This window comes from Pygocentrus nattereri, chromosome 13 (genome assembly GCF_015220715.1).
Source record: "Pygocentrus nattereri isolate fPygNat1 chromosome 13, fPygNat1.pri, whole genome shotgun sequence".
In the NCBI taxonomy this organism is placed as follows: Eukaryota; Metazoa; Chordata; class Actinopteri; order Characiformes; family Serrasalmidae; genus Pygocentrus; species Pygocentrus nattereri.
Genome location: NC_051223.1, coordinates 5,094,476 through 5,112,843, shown reverse-complemented (window position 1 = coordinate 5,112,843; position 18,368 = coordinate 5,094,476). Strand labels below are relative to the sequence as shown.

Sequence of the window (18,368 nt, the reverse complement as noted above, 5' to 3'; positions counted from 1 at the left end):
AGAGCTGTCACACTTAAAATCACTATCCACGCACGTCACGTTCCCGGTGAGATTTTTGGACGCCCTGCCCCTCCCTCTCTCTCTCCCTCTCTCCCTCTCTCTCTCTCTCTGCTCGTCTTATCGCAAAAGCCGCAGTAGATCACAATGTCATGAAAGATCCGCACAAACAAAAACACAGTGGCCCGAAAACAAAACAAGAAAAACACACTACACTGCAGCCTTGGCTTTGCTTCGCTATGGTCATGTTTGTCTTGGCCTTTGGAGCACTCTCTGTAGTGTCCAGCCCTGATCTGAGGCTGCTGCAGCTGTTACTGTGATTATGCGTACAGTTCTGATGAGGTTGGCCTCGATTCCAGCCAGTCTGCATTCATCTGGATACGGTAAAATATTATTGAGTAATGGATCTGGTCCCTGGAAATGGAGGTAGAAGCGTGAATAAGCAGCAAATCCTGCTGTATTGAGCCATCGAGGCTATTTTTACAACTTAAATATGGGATTTCCTTTGAATTTTAGTGCACGTTTTAGGTTTATTCTATGAGTTTGACAAAAAATAAAATGTAAACTGTGACTACCTTGGCGCAGGCCACATGTGATGTTTTGTTTGTTTCTAGTATGTTAAAATCAATAAATAAACAGCAAGTTTCTACTCATTTTCATGTAGGTAATCATCAGCATGTCATTTGACCAGGGGCACCAGGTGCTTTTGTCCATGTTTATAGATAACAGTGTGTCATATATCGATCAGGCGTAACATTATGAGCACCTCCTTGTTTCTACGCTCATTGTCCATTTTATCAGCTCCACTTACTGTATAGCTGCACTTTGTAGTTCTACAGTTACAGACTGTAGTCCATCTGTTTCTCTGATACTTTCTCAGCACTGCAGTAACACTGACGTGGTGGTGGTGTGTTAGTGTGTGTTGTGCTGGTACAAGTGGATCAGACACAGCAGTCCACTCACTGACCACTCTATTAGACACTCCTACCTTGTCAGTCCACCTTGTAGATGTAAAATCAGAGACGACAGCTCATCTGCTGCTGCACAGCTTGTGTTGGTCATCCTCTAGTCCTTCATCAGTGGTCACAGGACACTGTTGGCTGGATATTTTTAGTTGTGGGCTGTTCTCAGTCCAGCAGTGACACTGAGATGTTTAAAAACTCCCAGCAGCACTGCTGTGTCTGATCCACTCAGACCAGCGCAACACACACCACCACCATGTCAGTGTTACTGCAGTGCTGAGAATGAGAACCACCCAAATAGTATCTGCCCTGTGAGGGTCCATGAGGGGTCCTGACCACTGAAGAACAGGGTAAAAGGGGGATAAAGAAGTATCAGAGAAACAGATGGACTACAGTCTGTAACTGTAGAACTACAAAGTGCAGCTATACAGTAAGTGGAGCTGGTAAAATGGACAATGAGCGTAGAAACAAGGAGGTGGTCATCATGTTATGCCTGATTGGTGTACAGTGCCAGAAACCACATGAGCAAGTCAGTTAGAGATTACTCAACAAGTCAACAGAGATTGAGGCAAGTGTTTAACCGTATTATGCGAATTGGTGATCATACGCTTCCGTTAGTTGTACCTACATTTGCCTCATAGTGTCAGTGCAAATCTAGAGGAGCGAACTTTTATCCCTAAACATCTCTGTGTAAATGAGATCTTTGGCTGAACTATCGCTTTAAGGTCACTGGGACTGAACAGCAAATGTTTAAGAACAGTTTCCCATTGCCAGCTAACAGAGGAGGATGGGGTTTCCTCACTTTGTGTGCTGCTTAAGAGAGGGAAGAGGAGAACAAAACAATGCTGGTGGGAAGGAGGGCTGTGGGTAGCTGATGGATGGGTAACGAGAAGGAAAGGAGAAGAGAGCGAGAGGGAGGGAGAGAGAGACTGTGTGGGTTAGTGGGAGGTGGCTGCACTCTGTTCCGTCTGCCTCTCCACTTGTTCCTACTCAGAGGCTTTGGCCTGTGTTTTTTGTGAGTTTGTTTTCGTACATTTTCAAGACATTATTTTGAAATTATTTTGTAAAGGGCTTTTAGAAAAAAAAACAGTGTGTGTGTGTGTGTGTGTGTGTGTGTGTGTGTGTGTGTGTGTGTGTGTGTGTGTTTTTAAGGCTTAAGGACCTAAAACATTACTTGTTTTTAACCGAGGTAAAGATTAGTGTCAGATTTTAAGACATATTATTACTACTAATAGATAATTGTCACTGCTGTCAGAACAAAACCTCGTTTCTCCAAAATCATAACTTTACAGGAGAAAGAAAAAACCTACATTACTTTTAATGTAAGTCAATGGAACCAGACATTTTCCAGGTGATTTTGGGTCATTTCTTTTGGTCTATTTGTCATGGAATTTGCACACAATATAAAGGCCGACAGGCATTTTCAAATTTTGTCAAAAACTGAAAAATGACAAAAATGGAGATACAAGGTTTTGTTCCAAGAGCAGCGATATGTAATACATACGAGGCATATTACACCTTTTCAGTCATTTCATTTCTATACAAAACAGGCATTAAGTATTAGAATTTCAGTTCCAGAAAAATCTGAAGCCCATTAAACATAATATTAATTTGTTATGTCTTTATCTTTATTACAGCTTCCATTCTTTTCAGGAGACTAACTTTCAGTTTTTTGAAGAAATTTGCAGCCACACCTCTGAAGTTCAGTCTTAGAAGTTGGTTGCATTTCCTGCTTTTCACAATCCAAAATAATCCCAAATTAGTTTGATTTTTCAGTCCATAAAACCTTACTCCAAATCTCAGATGTCCAGTTTTGGTGTTCTAGTGTAAATGTTCTTTTTTTATCTGTTTCCTTTTCTCATTAATGGCTTCTTGACAGGTACACATCCTTTCAGACCCATAGCACTGAGTCATCTCACACTGGAGGGATGGACAGAAACAGCTGTGGATTGTTTCAGATCTGAAGCAGCTTGCTTTTCTCCTCTCTCGCAAAGAAGAAAGCTTTAAGCGCTGTTTACCTGATGATGGTAGTTTCTGTGGTCTACCAATGTCTTGCAGGCAGTTGTTACGAGACCCACTAGACACTGTTTTGTTATTTTCCTCTTTCATATGCTTATATCAAATTTCACAAGAAATATCACCTGAACAGTGAATATCTTGGTTGTTTTAACAGGAAATTAAAAGAAATGCAAAGAAACATAAATGTGGTGAAAACAACATGCATTTCCTCTTTTTAAAATGTTGATATTTTGTGAGTTGATTTGAAGAAAAAACTTTTTCTCCTCAAAGCCCATAACATGGATTTGTTAAATATCATCAGTCAGGTATAGGATAATAACTACAGTACATGCTGCGCTGCCACAAGGGGAAACAGAAACACTGGCCTTTATAAAACTAGTACTTGGTCTTATAGTATTATAATTATGCTATTAGAGTTATTATTCAATATTTAGAGTATTCAATGTGGCATTGCTTTTTTTTCTAAATGAACCTGGAACCTGACAATATAACATTTTATTGTTAGTGTGATACATCTTGTTATTGTTATAACTGAAAAGCAAAAGGTTTTTCTGAGCATATTGTGGATATTGTACAACACTGACCAACCGTGTGCTTCATTAAACAAAGAGCATGATTAGGCTTGTTGAATTGGGTTTAGTGCAGTACAGGATGTAGAAAGTAAATTAAAAAACAATTATACCCAGAATTCTAAATGTGGCTCTACTAATGCATTGTGCCTGGTCGTCAAACTATCGTTCACTGTTGTATATGGGCTTTCAGGAGCTGTCCTAAAATGGTTCAGTTCATACCTGCAAGGAAGGGACTACTTTGTGGAAATTAAAAATAATATTTGTGATAGAGTGCCAGTGACCTGTGGTGTGCCACAGGGTTCAATTCTTGGGCTGCTATTTCATTTATACATGCTGCTCATTGGCGAAATATTACAAGACTATGGGATATCTTACCACAGCTATGCAGATGATACTCAGATATACAGCGCATTTTTCTGATCTAAACTAGTCAGTTATCCTGCCAAAGGTGAAGACTAAACATGCAGAAGCAGCATTTGGGTACTGTGCTGCTCTTAAATGGAACTAGTTGACTGAGAGCATTAGAAGAAACCCAACTCTTTTAAAAACAAGGCTGAAAATACTCCAATTTCAGCAGCTTCCAGCTCAGTTTAGACACTGTCTTCTAGTCCTTCTCTGTAACAATACTTTATAATCCTAATTCAAATTTGAACCCTATACTGGACGCATTATGAGGGACAATTAAAAACTCCACTTTCTTGCATAAATGGCCCTTGATTATTAAATTATATTATTATAAGTTAAGTTATACTTTTTTAATCCCACAACTGGGGAAACTCCCCCTCCGCATTTAACCCATCTGTGAAGTGAAACACCACATACACACTAGGAGACAGTAAGCACACTTGCCCGGAGCAGTGGGCAGCCCTATCCACGGCGCCCGGGGAGCAATTGGGAGTTAGGTGTCTTGCTCAAGGACACCTCAGTCATGGACTGTCAGTGCTGGGGATTGAACCAGCAACCTTCCGGTCACAGGGCCAGTTCCCTAACCTCCAGCCCACGACTGCCCCAATTATAAAATTCTATATTATGATTATTTATAATTGGTCCCGATTATTGCATTCAAAAACATTTGTAAAAAATAATAATGTGTTCATGGGTCTTTTTGGATGTATGTTGCCTTGAGGCATCATTATGTGAAGAAATGACAGAGCCGTGTTCCCTGAAGTGGTGAGGCGTGGCTTGTGACTTGCACAGTGTTGCTTCTAGGCAACAAACCCATTTCTGCAAATTCTCACAAAAAAAAAAATGATATTGAATGTCAAAAAAGAGGTTTAAAAGTGCCAACTTAGAAATAGTATGACCAAGTACATGCTTTTTATAGACTTATTCAAACTCTTCCCTTTATTGTTAACCCTATTATTGTCTTTAAGTATGTATAATGTTATTGTAAAGTGAGGAAAATGAGTTTGTTGCCCTGACGCAACATCGTGCCATAGAGGGTTAATAAAACTTTTAATGATCCTATTTTAATTTCTAATTTGATTTTTAATTTAGAGAAGTTCTCTTTTAAATCTATTGTTTTAAGCATGGGTTAATCATGTTTATTTCTAGTCTCCTTTACTTTTTAAAAGAATCTGTATTCTCTCATTTGTAAAGCACTTTGAATGACAGCCGTGTATGAAAGGTGCTATATAAATAAATTTGCCTGGCCTATATCACAAAAATATAACAAAATTGTGATTTTAGCCATATCACCCACCCCTAGTACTGACCATAAAGGTGTGTGTTAAGGAAAGCCTATTTTTGTGTGAGCTTTTGGCTGATGTTGAAGCCTTGGGCTCAGTAGTCTGTTGGCTGTTGCTTCCCATCCCAGTAGAGGCATTAGGGGAAGTGATTATAGACATAGCCACCTCTGACCTGTGAACAAACCCCATTAGGAGAAAAACTGTTCCTCTGCAGAGCACAATCAGCTCTGACGGAGCACCTCCACACAGAACAGTAAACACACTTTCTCTCCGCCTTTCTCTTTGTAATTCCCTTCCGGTGTTGTTTGTTTCATTTGTCATCTCGAGGACGTGACACATAAGGCATCTCGACGGAAAGTACAATGTGGGATTGTAGAAAGGATGAACAGTTTTCGCAAACACATGAACCGTACAATGCATATTTAATTAGGAGGTGAGGGGGTCGGTCGTCAACACCTTCCCACCTATCACATACTCACACACTTTCAAATCAGCACAGAATTACACCAACCAATCATAAAGGACTATGACCAACACTTAGAACACTTAAACAGGCTGTTTTTTTTTGTTACTGTGACTTTAAGACTGGTGTATGTAAATGAGCTCTGTTCTGATTGGCTGCCCTCCACATTCAAAAAAAGGATTCCAAGCTGAAACATTCTTTATAACTTTGCTCTGAATGGAAGCTGCTGTGCACTGATTTGGGTGATAATGGGATGTAAAGTGAGCTAAAAGCAGCTAAACTTCCATACAGTTATATGCAAAAGTTTATTTGTTGAATTTATCAAATTAGCAAAAAAAAAAAAAAGAAATGCCTCTCTGTAAAGGATGTGTTAACTTATTTTACTTTTGACAATCAACAGAACTTTAACCATTCACGTTTACCTGCAACAGAGACTCATTCCAGGAACACATCTGTGCGACAGATATGACTTTTATGTAGCGATAGGCTAATGAAATGTTTAACAGAGCATAAAACACCATGTTCCTCTGCAGGTTGGAGACAGTGTGTTGGTCCTGGGTAGGTGTGGCCTGTGGCAGGAAGTCGTTGTGATCAAGGCTGACCACACCTTCCCCATGCCGGATGGAATGAGCTACGAGGAGGCCGCCGCTCTGCCCATAAACTACATCACTGCTTACATGATGCTGTTCGAAATGGGCAACATCAGACCTGATAAAAGTGTCCTCATTCATATGGCAGCAGGTAAGGACACAATTACACATACACAGGTTAATTTTTACGTCTTATGTCCCACATGTATTATATACATGTAAGTACCTAAACTTAACAATAGTAAAACAGTAACATCTATGTATTTTATATATATATATATATATATATATATATATATATATATATATATATATATATATATAAAAAAAAGCAGCTGCCTATACGTAATAATAATATACCATATGTAAATGTGAATTGTTTAATTCCAAAATGCATTACAGACCATTTTTAAGAATTTACTTTAAAAAAGTATAAATGCTAAATTATGATTAATAACACCTGAAACTGAGATGCAAAATCCACATATAATAGACCATTGTTGCCCGGCTGGGAATCAAACCCAGGCCCTTCTAAGAAAAAATAAAATGTGCTACAACATTTGCAAAGGCCACATTTTATGTTTCATGTATTTATGCAATATGATCAATAGAGCAAATAAACTAAAATTAAGTGATTGGTTCCTTAAAATGTGCAGAGGTTTTGCATCCAACTATATACTGTATATAACAATAATATGTCCCACATGGAGTATACATTTATGTTTGTTTGAACAAAACCTTGTATCTACATTTTAGTTTTTTTTTTAAACAGAACTAAAAAAAAACACCAGCTATGTGAGAGTTTTATGGTAGGTCGACTGATAGAAGTTTATAAGAATAATATGTTTTTACTTTAACATTTCTTGAAAGTTAAGAACATTTTTTCTTCTTCTGAAAACGTCACTTTTTGATGACAAATTTTTGTCTAACAGCAGTCATACATATGTTATAAACGTATTTTCTAAGCCTAAATCTAACACTAACATCAGTAAACCTAAAAGTGCTTTTACTCTTTCAATAGTACAAAAAAAAACAAACATGGATGTTTTGTAACATGATGTTTTTGCACTTTGTGAATTCAGGATCATTTTGTTGGTCTTAGGTTAGCACTGTTAGCCTCTGGTTTCACTGCAGTCAGAACATTTTTGTATTGAAAACGTATAACAACAAACACACATACACAGAGATTCAGTAGATGTGGAAAGCAGGCAAATGAAGATCTTTTTTGTTCAAGTAATATTACTTAAAAATTATCTGATGTTATTGTACTCGATTTCCCTTCTCAGACAAAAATGAAGATTTAAATTAGCTTATGGATGGATTCTTAAAATGTAGTTAGAATGAGTCATTACTTTGTTTTGGTTACGCATTTATCGTAATCCTCCCGACGTGAAAAAGCACGACATGTACAACAACCCAAGAAGAATCGGTGCAGTCCAGACTGCAGTCACAATAGTACTTATAATCAAAATGTATAACAGTTATTAGCTTAATGCTATATAGGAATTCCCATTGACAGACCAGTGGAAATTAGCATTATGTTAGCAGAAGAAATTTTAAAAATGCCACTTATGAGGTTAAATTAGAAACTTCTGGTTACGTTTTTTTTAAACTATTTTTATCGTCCCTGAAACAATGTGGCAGGGTTAATCGGAACGGGTAAGCACAAACAAATATTAAATCCCATCTTTTCGAGTTTTTGTCACATATTTATCTTCTCTACATGAAAACCACATGAACAACCCAAGAAGAATCTGTGTAATTCGGACAGGTTTTTGCCCAAGTCACAATAGTACACATAGGTCTCTTTTCCACCGGTTCTGAGCACAGATGGTAACCATTTCAGTGGCATTTACATGTTGTCAAAGTTCAACTCAGAAAACCTAAAAACCAGGATGAGTGCGTTTTTTGTCAACATGGTTAGCTAACCGTGCTGGGGTTAGCTGTAAGTTTAGTTAACTAAAAAAACGGACAACTAGTAATACCTTAAAGTACGTGTGCTTACCATGCTAGCTGGCTAGGATAGTCTGCTAGCAGGCATAGTGTGTTTATGTCTGGTAACGGCCCAATTCTGAATTTTTACGCTAATATTTCAACATATGGTAGCAATATCCATTTGTTGGTAAGTAATATCCAGATGCTTACATTACTGACCACAGAAAGCCTATGAGGAAGAAAAGTAAACCAAATCTTGCATTACTGAATAGATGTTGATGTTTTCTCTGGGTGGCGGTCGCATTTGGTATTTTTGCTCGTATGTGTTCATATATCTCCATGTCTGGGTGTCCGTCATCAGCGCTAGGCCTCGGGTCTCCACCAGAGAGTGGTGTGTTTTTGCCACATTTCCGTTTGTCTTGGCCGACGGATCTAGGTCAGCCCCTCATTCTTCGGCGGAGACGTAGAACCCTCAGCTTTGGCTTTAGCTCTGAAACCTCAGGAACCTCAAATATCCACATGAGTTATAGAGGCAGTCTAGCCTCTGCCTGGAGCAGGCTCTATCCACTAAGAGTTGCTATGAGGAATTAGCGCTGTGATTTATGCAGATGTTGTGCTCATGCTTCACTACATCAGTTACTGAGGGCCATCCAGCTTGAGAGCTTTATGGACATTGATGACACGGCTGCATTTAAATATTTTGTTGAAATGCTTTTATGTGCTCTTGGACCAATTTACTCAAATTTTTTACAACATTCAAAAATGTTGTACTTCTTTTTTTAAGCCTGTGATTGGTGAGTAGCATAGCCAAAAACAGATCATACCTCTGAAATTATGTTCCCATCAATGCCATTGCCACCCACAGCTGGACATTCCAGCTAAGCTATCAGTAGCTATCCAGATCAAGTCTTGAGTCTAAGGTGAGCCTTAGTCTCTGATGTGTGAGTCAGAGGCAAGTCTTGAGTTTCTTCTGAGGTGCAAGCCTGAGTCTCTTAGTCTCGAGTCTCATAGGTGCCATGAGTCAAGCCATGAGTCTGAATTAGGAGTCCAAGGTGAGTCTCTGAAGTGTGAATCAAAGACAAGTCTTGAGTCTCTGAGGTGTGAGTACGAGGCGAGTCTTTGAGGTGCGAGTCTGAGTTTTGAGTCTCTGAGCTGTAAGTCTGAGTCTCAAATCTCTGAGTCAAATCTTGAGCCTCAAAGGTGACTTACTTCAGCGCAGCATTTTCTTTAAATTTGCTTCAATGCAACATTTGCCTTTTATTTAGCTGAGGAGACAGTTCCCTGGTTGAAGTATGAACAGAATAGTTTGTAACACTCTGCTCTATTACAGAAAGTCTTACCCTTCGATAAAAACGGACAGTTAATTTGCTGGTAAAGCCACAAGCAGGAAAAGGAATCTCTCATTGTGCTGTTCTGCGCATGCATAGGAGCCAAACTAACCTGAAAAAACACATTTCATGAGCATTTATTTGAGCCAAATGGTTTTTCCCAATTCAAGTGTATCTAGAAATAACTGATGAGAGATTGCAGAGTGGACAGACTGTCCTATGAGGACATCATGTAGTCTTTTTCAGCAGGTTTTCACCTCTACATGAAAAAACTCTTCCCAACAGATGCACCGTGACAGGACTCTGCAAAAATAAACACATTGTTTCTAAAGAATTGCAAACTTATTTTCCTGTTTCACAGGAAGTGATTTCATATCCCCGCTGACATTTATAATGGATGTGTTGAAATATTTGAAATATTTATAGAACCTTTCAGTTAGCTTGTGGATGTTGAGCATTGTAATGAAAGCATGATGTTTGCATGTTTTGCTGGCCAAAATGTGTTCGGATGTCAATTGAACACGCTGTTCAAGGTTATTCAAAGGTGAGCAAGCCAAATATATGTGTATGACTCTGGAATATTCCTGTTAGCCCAAGTGTACCCAAAGTACAACCCTGTTTCCAAAAATGTTGGGACATTGTGTAAAATGTAAATAGAAAAGAATATATTGTACATGTACATGCATATTTATATAAACTCTGCATTTAATTGAAAATAGTATAAAGACGATGTTGAAACTTATGCCAGAAACATGTTCCAAAAAAGTTGGTTTCATCAGGTTTCATCACCTCTTCTTTTAACAACACTCTAACACTAAGGAGCTGTTTTATGTAGGATTGTAGCTGCTCAACTGTTTGGGGTCTCCTTTGTCATATATCTCATTTCATAATGTATCTAATATTTTCATTGGTGACAGATCTGGACCACAGGCAGATCAGTTTAGCACCTGGGCTCTTACTATAGAGCCATGCTGTTGTAATACATGCAGAATTAGGTTTGGCTTTGTTTTGCTGAATTAAGCAAGGCCTTTCATGAAAAAAACGCCATCTGGAAGGCAGCATACATTGCTCCAAAACATGTATATATCGTTCAGCAATAATGGTGTCTTCACAGATGTGCAAGTCACCCATGCCATTTGCATTAATGCACCCTCATACTATCACAGATGCTGGCTTTTGAACTGTGCGCCGGTAACAAGCTGGGTGGCCTTTAATCCGAAGGACACGATGTGCATGATTTCCAAGAATTTGGATCTAAAAGAATTTCAAATTTTGATTTGTTGGACCACAGAACACTTTTCCACTTTGCCTCAACTCATGCTCAATGAGCTCGGGCCCAGAGAAGGCGGCGGCGTTTCTGGATCTTGTTTATGTACGGTTTCTTCTTTAATTATATACAATTTCTTTTTAGTTTTAACTTGCATTTGTGGATGCAGTGATGAACTGTGTTCACAGACAGTGGTTTTCAGAAATATTCCTGAGCCCATGCAGTGATTTTCACTACAGAATCTTGTCTGTTTTTAATGCAGTGCCACCTGAGGTCCCAAAGATCACAGCCAGGCAGTATTGGTTTTTGGCTTTGTCCCTTGCCTACAGAGATTTCTCCAGATTCTCTGAATATTTTAATGTTATTATGTACTGCAGATGATAAAATCCACAAGTGCTGGCATTACATTGAAAATGAACATATATTTTTCAAAAAGCAATAACATTTCTCAGTTTCAACATTTAATATGTTGTCGCTGTAGTGTTTACAATAAAACATAGAGTTTAAATTTTTTGCTGAATATTTCATTCTTTTTTTATTTACATTTTGCACAGCGTCCCAACTTTTTTGGAAGATTTTTTGGTTGTATAACAAAGTCATCATGCTTAAGAAAATGAAGAATGAATTATCCTTTTGAATGTATTTGGGGAAGATTTCTGTGGACTGGATTGACCAGTGTATCACAATGGTAATGCTCTTTCCATTCAAAACAGCCTTGATCTGACAGCTATGCATTGGATGGACAGATTCCCATTGATTTCTCATGAAGATTTTCTCCCTGAGGCTTTTTAATCCTCATTAAATGGTTAGACTGCCCATAATAAAGGTTCTCTCCAGCCCAGGACTCCATACACAAAGCTTATAATGGCTAGTATATAATAGAAGCTATAGAGGCCTAGTTAGCATTGTTTTTTATGTTCTTTTACGTTCTCCCATTATCTGCACTACTAAATTATGTATTATAACAGAGCGTAATTTAGTTTGAACTACAAACACACTGAAAAAGCCCATTCCTGGCTGATTATATGAGAACAGACAACGCCATAACCTCTATAATGGGATTATGGATGGAGAACATTTGTCCTGAATAAGTATATTGTATTGATCTGGAAGGGGAGAAAAAAGAAAGATACCTCTCATCTTCCACTGAGAGGCCCGATCATGATCCTTCATGCCTAACAAATGCTCACTCACAAGACACACATTCATGGCTCATCCATGAAGAACATGATCTTCTCAACTTCCCCTCACATGTGAGGCATTCAAGGACCGAGTCCATTTGCAGATTTGAAAACTGCTTGTGCTTACAAAACTACTAATATGATTAAGCGATGTGCTTTTGAATCAGCTGAATGTGTAATGACTCAGTCATTAATCACCTACTTGCAGTAACCTGACTTAGCGTCTTTGGTCATTTGAGCTTAAACAACTGTCGTTTGCTTTTGTAGTATTGAATATAAAGACACTTGAAACCAACTGGAATACCAACTTTCAAAAATTGGATTTGTTCCACATTAGGATCATTACAGTGAATATGATGTGTTTGAAACTAGAAAATGGCATTTTTCAGTGATCTTAATATAGAAAAAGGATGTTTTTTCTTTAGTATATATCAGAAATCAAATAAATTTGTGCTTTAATTTGATAAAGAAATAAGCCACACTTTTCAACCCTTTCCATGGGTTAACATCACTGGAATGCATGGCCTCGAGTGGCTTATTGCTTTTCTAAAATGGGAACAGCATACAGTATGATGAAATGTGTTTACTAAACAAATGTTCAGTAAAGAATGAAATGGCAAAAAATATTTTAAAAAATCACATTTTCACAGTACATGACATATTGTATTTATTTATTATTTTTTTTTTTGGAGTTTTCGTAAGTTGAATTAGACCCAGAGCACCAGCAGTGCCACATTTACAATATGATAATAAGAATTGTCAGCACAATAGTTTTGTTTATATTCACCATTTCACATATTCACATATTGTACATCACTGCATCCAACTATCCTATCTGTGCTCCACCCAGAAATGCATTCTTTTGTTTCTACTGATGCAAAGTTTTACAGCCCAACCCAGCCATTTTGTCCTTTCAATAAAAATGAAAACAACTTGGGAGCCACAACATCTTATGTCCATTTTACCGTCTCAATATGTGCTGATGTACTAGGTTAGCCTGAAAAATATAACATAAATGAAAATGCAGACTTTAAGCTTTAGCACAGCCATAGCTGCTTTTCTCACATCTCCAGCAGGAAACTTCTCTGCAAACTACAATAGTTTATTTTTACAAGCTTCTCTTTCTCTAACTTCTTGTTCAAAGTTTCCCGTTCCACCTTAAATTGTGCCTGATGAAATCTTGTGAAATCTAATAAGTCCATTCGTCTCCAAATAATCGATGTTCATCTTAAATGTTTCTCTTTGCCTTTTCATTGGTTACTAGCTAGGTGTTATCAGTGTTGCTATGGTGACCAGCAGTCTGAGTGGCAATCCTCACTCAGTTAAAGGTTAAAGGTTGATGAATTAGCAGTTATACATCAACTTTACCATTTAAAAGTTTATTGTTAAGCTTTATTTTACTGCAAAGGAGGATTATTTTAGTATTACCTAAAAATGTATTTCTGCCGCGGAGCCGCATCAGGGCGGTAAAAGAGCCGCATGCAGCTCTAGCCTAACCCAATGAGAAATTGCAGCAGATGACAACTTTTGTCCAAATACCTACATTTTTAATATTATTAATTTCAAATAAAAATCTGAATGATATTTATTTTGTATGCGTGTGGAAAAATAACTTTGAAAATCAGCTGTAGGTTGTCGCAAATCGTACACAGTCATAAAGTGGTAGCTTCTAAACAGAGTAAACACTCTCTAGCTCAGTTTATATTCACATAAAATATTATATTTTATATAATAAATGATATAATATGTTAAATTATTATATAATGATATGAAAATATTAGATTTTATAAAATATTATGTGTATATATCTATATGTATGTGTCTATCTATCTATCTATGTGTGTGTGTGTATATATATATATATATATATATATATATATATATTATTGACAGAATTTATTATGATAATTATAAGATGATGTCGTCCTCTTGTAGTGCTGCTGTTCTTTGTATTGTGAGGACGCAGTGTCGTCGGTTCAGTGAGTTGCTAATTACGGGTGTGAAACCTCAGCTGATGTCAGTATGAGGCTGTTGAGTTGGTGCAGAGCTAAGCAGAGACTGACCGGACTCTGAGTGCTCAGAGTGCTTTCTCTGGTCAGACTGGATGCTGAGTAATGCTCACGGGACTGTTTTGGATTTCAGCAGCTTTTTAGCCTCACTGACTCACTCTCTCTCGCCAACTCACTCTCTCTCTCTTTCGCTCACCACAGCATTTCTTTATCCTCTTTCTTACTTATTGTAATAGATCCTCTTTCATATTTGTCTCTGCTGATATTAACTCTTTTCTGTGCTTACAATATACACGACTGTTCAACAGTTGTGGAATCACTGCTCATATTCATGACTGTTGTAATTGTACAGTAATAACTTAGAAAATGTAGATTGGAAATTGTAGATATTCTAAACTAGATTCCAGTAGATGTTTGATGTTTTATTCCATATTTCCAGTCATTTGGAATAATGATTTTGATTTCCATATTTATCATTAAATAATGTGTTGTAATGATCTATTTACAAGCCTTTCTTGTCAAGTTATCAGAGATATCAGAGATCACCACTTTTGAAACATGTTCTAGCACTGATTTTATCACAGCTTCATTCTGGATGTTAATCATATTAGAATATCCTTTCTGAATATGAATATAATTCAGAAAAACATCTAGAATTTCTTAGTATTCTTCTTTATGGTAAATGACTTTTTCACAAAATGCTTTTTGTTTTTGTGTTGTTGAAAAATTGATTGTAAATAATTCCAAACATTGATTCTCTGATTTTGAAAGGTTATGCACATTTTACACTGGCTGACTGAAGTGGTTGCTGAAGAGGTTTTGGTTTCTGTGGTATGTTTTCATAAGAAAAGGCTTCTAAATTCTCTCGCTCTCTCTCTCTCTCTCTCTCTGTCTGTCTCTCTCTGTTTCTCTCTGTCTGTCTCTCTCTCTCTCTCTGTCTTTCTCTCTCTCTGTCGCTCTCTCTCTCTCTGTCTGTCTGTCTTTCTCTTTCTCTCTCTCTTTCTTTGTCTCTCTTTCTCTCACACACTCTGTCACTCTCTCTCTCCCTGTCTCTGTCTCTGTCTCTCTCTCTGTCTGTCTCTGTCTCTCTGTTTCTCTCTCTGTCTGTCTATCTTTCTCTCTCTCTGTCTGTCTCTCTCTCTCTCTCTCTCTCTCTCTATGTCTGTCTCTCTCTCTCTCTCTCTCTCTCTCTCTCTCTCTGTAGGTGGTGTGGGTATCGCTGCCACTCAGCTCTGTAACACAATCAGTGATGTCACTGTGTTCGGCACGGCCTCAGCCAGTAAACACGAGGTGATAAAACAGGGCGGAGTCACACACCCCATCGATTACCGCACACGCGACTACGCCGAGGAGATCCGCAAGATCAGCCCCAAAGGTCAGAGGTCAAGAGCCACAAACCACTCTCATAGTTTGCTTCTTTAGTTTTGCACTGGAGCCTCGAGGTTAACGTAGCTAACAAGGAACAAAAGCTAATACCCACTGATGAGTGTTAACTTGAAGGCTAGAAGGCTAATTTGCTGAACTATCACTTGAAATGCTGCTTTATTAACTGCTGCAGTTAAGGTCACAGGGGTTTCGATGCTGTTCTTCAGTCTCTGTCGTTCAATATAATGGCACACTGAGTTTATAAGAAACAGCAGTTAGCACAGGATGCCACACAAACACAACCATATTAACCACAGATTAACATGCATGCTCACACTTTCATGCACACACACACACATGATCACCCACGTGAACACACTAACACTCAGATGTGTTTGCCTGATGTTTTGACAATCTAAATTCTCTCTGTCTTCCAGGATTGGACATTGTACTGGACCCTCTGGGTGGCTCTGATACCCAGAAGGCCTTTAACCTCCTAAAGCCCATGGGAACACTCATCGTGTATGGTAAGGAAGAGTGTGTGGGTGTGTGTGCGCATGTGATTTCACATCAACATCAACACCTCATAAGTAAGTCATGAGAATTTTATACAGAGGAACGGTTGCCAAGTCTATTAAATTAAAAAGTATAACACAATGATCAAAGGCTATATTTGTCTATCTATCTATCTATCTATCTATCTATCTATCTATCTATCTATCTATCTAGTAACCATTTATGTTATATCTAAACCTCATTTCATTTGAATAAATGGAATTAAATACAAATACAGCAACAAGTACTCACAATTTCTTATTTTGTAAGGAATTTGCCGATATTTTGTGAGCTAGTTTAACCAAAGGTCAGGTCCAGATTTCCTCGGGATACCCCCAGCTATCACATCACACATTTATTAAATTACATCACCAGATCACCTTATTTATACCTTATATATAATTTAATGTAGTATTGATTATATAAACCAGCTATTAGATGACAACTACAAAAAATACTGGACTTCCTCAATTAAACAAACATATTTACATACACAAAATCTTAAAAAACAGGAAAATCTGTGAACTTTAAAATTAAAAAATCGTCAACTTTACCTACTGACCCATTAATATTGAGGTGCAGTCCCTCTAATCCCTTATTTAATGTGGACAAATAACCAGTTCTGGCTGTTTTGGAGCGCCTGGTGCTGGAGCTGTAGAACACTCAACACAAAGATCTAGATGTGAAGAAGTTTTTTTATTTCTTTTTACTGAAATGTCTATTGATCATGTGTATTTTGCCTTCTTTCACATCGCAGTCTCGTGTTTACCAATCAAATATGTGTTAACCCGCCCCCTAGGAAGCGCATCCTGCTTCTTTCTAGCACAAGATGCAGTGCACCTCCTGTTTGTGTCTTCTGCAAAAATGGGGTCATCTGAATGCCCCCTAAATCTGCCCTTTATGATCCATTCAGTTATTCAGTGTTATAAAGTTTGATACTTTTCTTATACTCGGAATTAAAAAGCATTTTCCGGCCTAACAGTAACACATCGTACTATCGATGAAGCCTTTGTTCAGTAAATAAGTGTTTTTTCTCTGTAAATGTGTGTGTAGGCGCTGCTAACCGGTTGACAGGTCAGAGGAAGAACCTACTGGCCCTGGCGAAGTCCTGGTATAACCAGTTCACCATCAGCGCCCTCAGCCTCATGCACTCCAACAAGGCCGTGTGCGGTTTCCACCTCGGTTACCTAGACGACGAGTTCCCCCTGATCGCCCGCGTGCTGCAGACGCTGCTGGAGCTCTACAAACAGGGCAAGATCAAACCACGCATAGACTCCACCTACCACTTCGAGCAGGTCAGAGAGCGAGAGGCTGCACAGCGCCAGCACTCCCTACACTGTTTGTTTGAAAAGCAGAAGATAAAGTGCCATCCTGTGTTTCCTCAACACTAGTACTCCCCCTTAGCCTCTCTCCTTACTCCCTCTCTGTCTTTTCCTGTTTCTTTTTTCTCTTTGCGTCATCCATTGTCTGTCTCAGTCTTCTTCTCTGTCTTTTTTCTATTAGAGCTGCAACAATTACTCATCAACTTTGACCACATAATAATAAAAACTGTCAATGTTGATCATTCCCTTTAAAAAAACGATGCATAACGTTAATTTTCCGGCAGACTTCAGTACACTGTGTACTACGGATGCACCAGAATGAAAATCTAAAAACCTAAACCAAAAATCACCTGAGAAGACACCCGTTTTTATTTATTTATTTATATATATTTTTTATTTATGCTTTTGAATGAAGGTCCCACACACAAAAACATATAATGTATTAAAGAAAATATACCTTTTTTATTAATATTGATACATATGTTTTATGTATTACCCTTAAGTGTCAGCCGATACCGAATACCAATACCTAATTAGCCTATAAATGCTATGTGTGTGTGTGTGTGTGTGTGTGTGTGCATGTATATGTATATACCTTATATCTGACTCGGTACCCATTCTATTCGCTCCACTTACTGTATAGCTGCACTTTGTAGTTCTACAGTTACAGACTGGAGTCCATCTGTTTCTCTGATACTTTGTTATCCCCTTTTTACCTTGTCCTTCAGTGGTCAGGACCACCACAGAACAGATATTATTTGGGTGGGGCATCATTCTCAGTACTGCAGTAACACTGATGTGGGGTGGTGTGTTAGTGTATGTTGTGCTGGTCTGAGTGGATCAGACACAGTAGGGCTGCTGGAGTTTTAAAAAACCTCAGTGTCACTGCTGGACCAAAAATGTCCAGGAAACAGCGTCCTGTGGGCAGCGTCCTGTGACCACTGATGAAGGACTAGAGGATGACCAACACAAACTGCAGCAAAATATATCTGATAGCTATATTTTACATTAGTTATATTTGTATCAATACCTGAGATTACATGAATCACATGCCTGGTTGCAGTGCTACTCTACATTCTAGGGCTTTATTTGTTTATCTTTATCTTCTTTTTTGC

At 38.1% G+C, this 18,368-nt stretch overlaps 1 protein-coding gene across 1 annotated transcript in view; it reads left to right on the top strand.

Annotated features, from left to right (window-relative positions):
* Nucleotides 1-18,368, top strand: part of LOC108431421 (synaptic vesicle membrane protein VAT-1 homolog) — a 30,632-nt gene that overhangs the window by 3,842 nt on the left and 8,422 nt on the right. The window contains exons 2-5 of the mRNA XM_017704546.2: nt 6,235-6,442; nt 15,216-15,386; nt 15,814-15,903; nt 16,985-17,226. Coding sequence (XP_017560035.1) covers nt 6,235-6,442; nt 15,216-15,386; nt 15,814-15,903; nt 16,985-17,226 — 711 coding nt within the window. The remainder of the gene's footprint in view (nt 1-6,234; nt 6,443-15,215; nt 15,387-15,813; nt 15,904-16,984; nt 17,227-18,368) is intronic.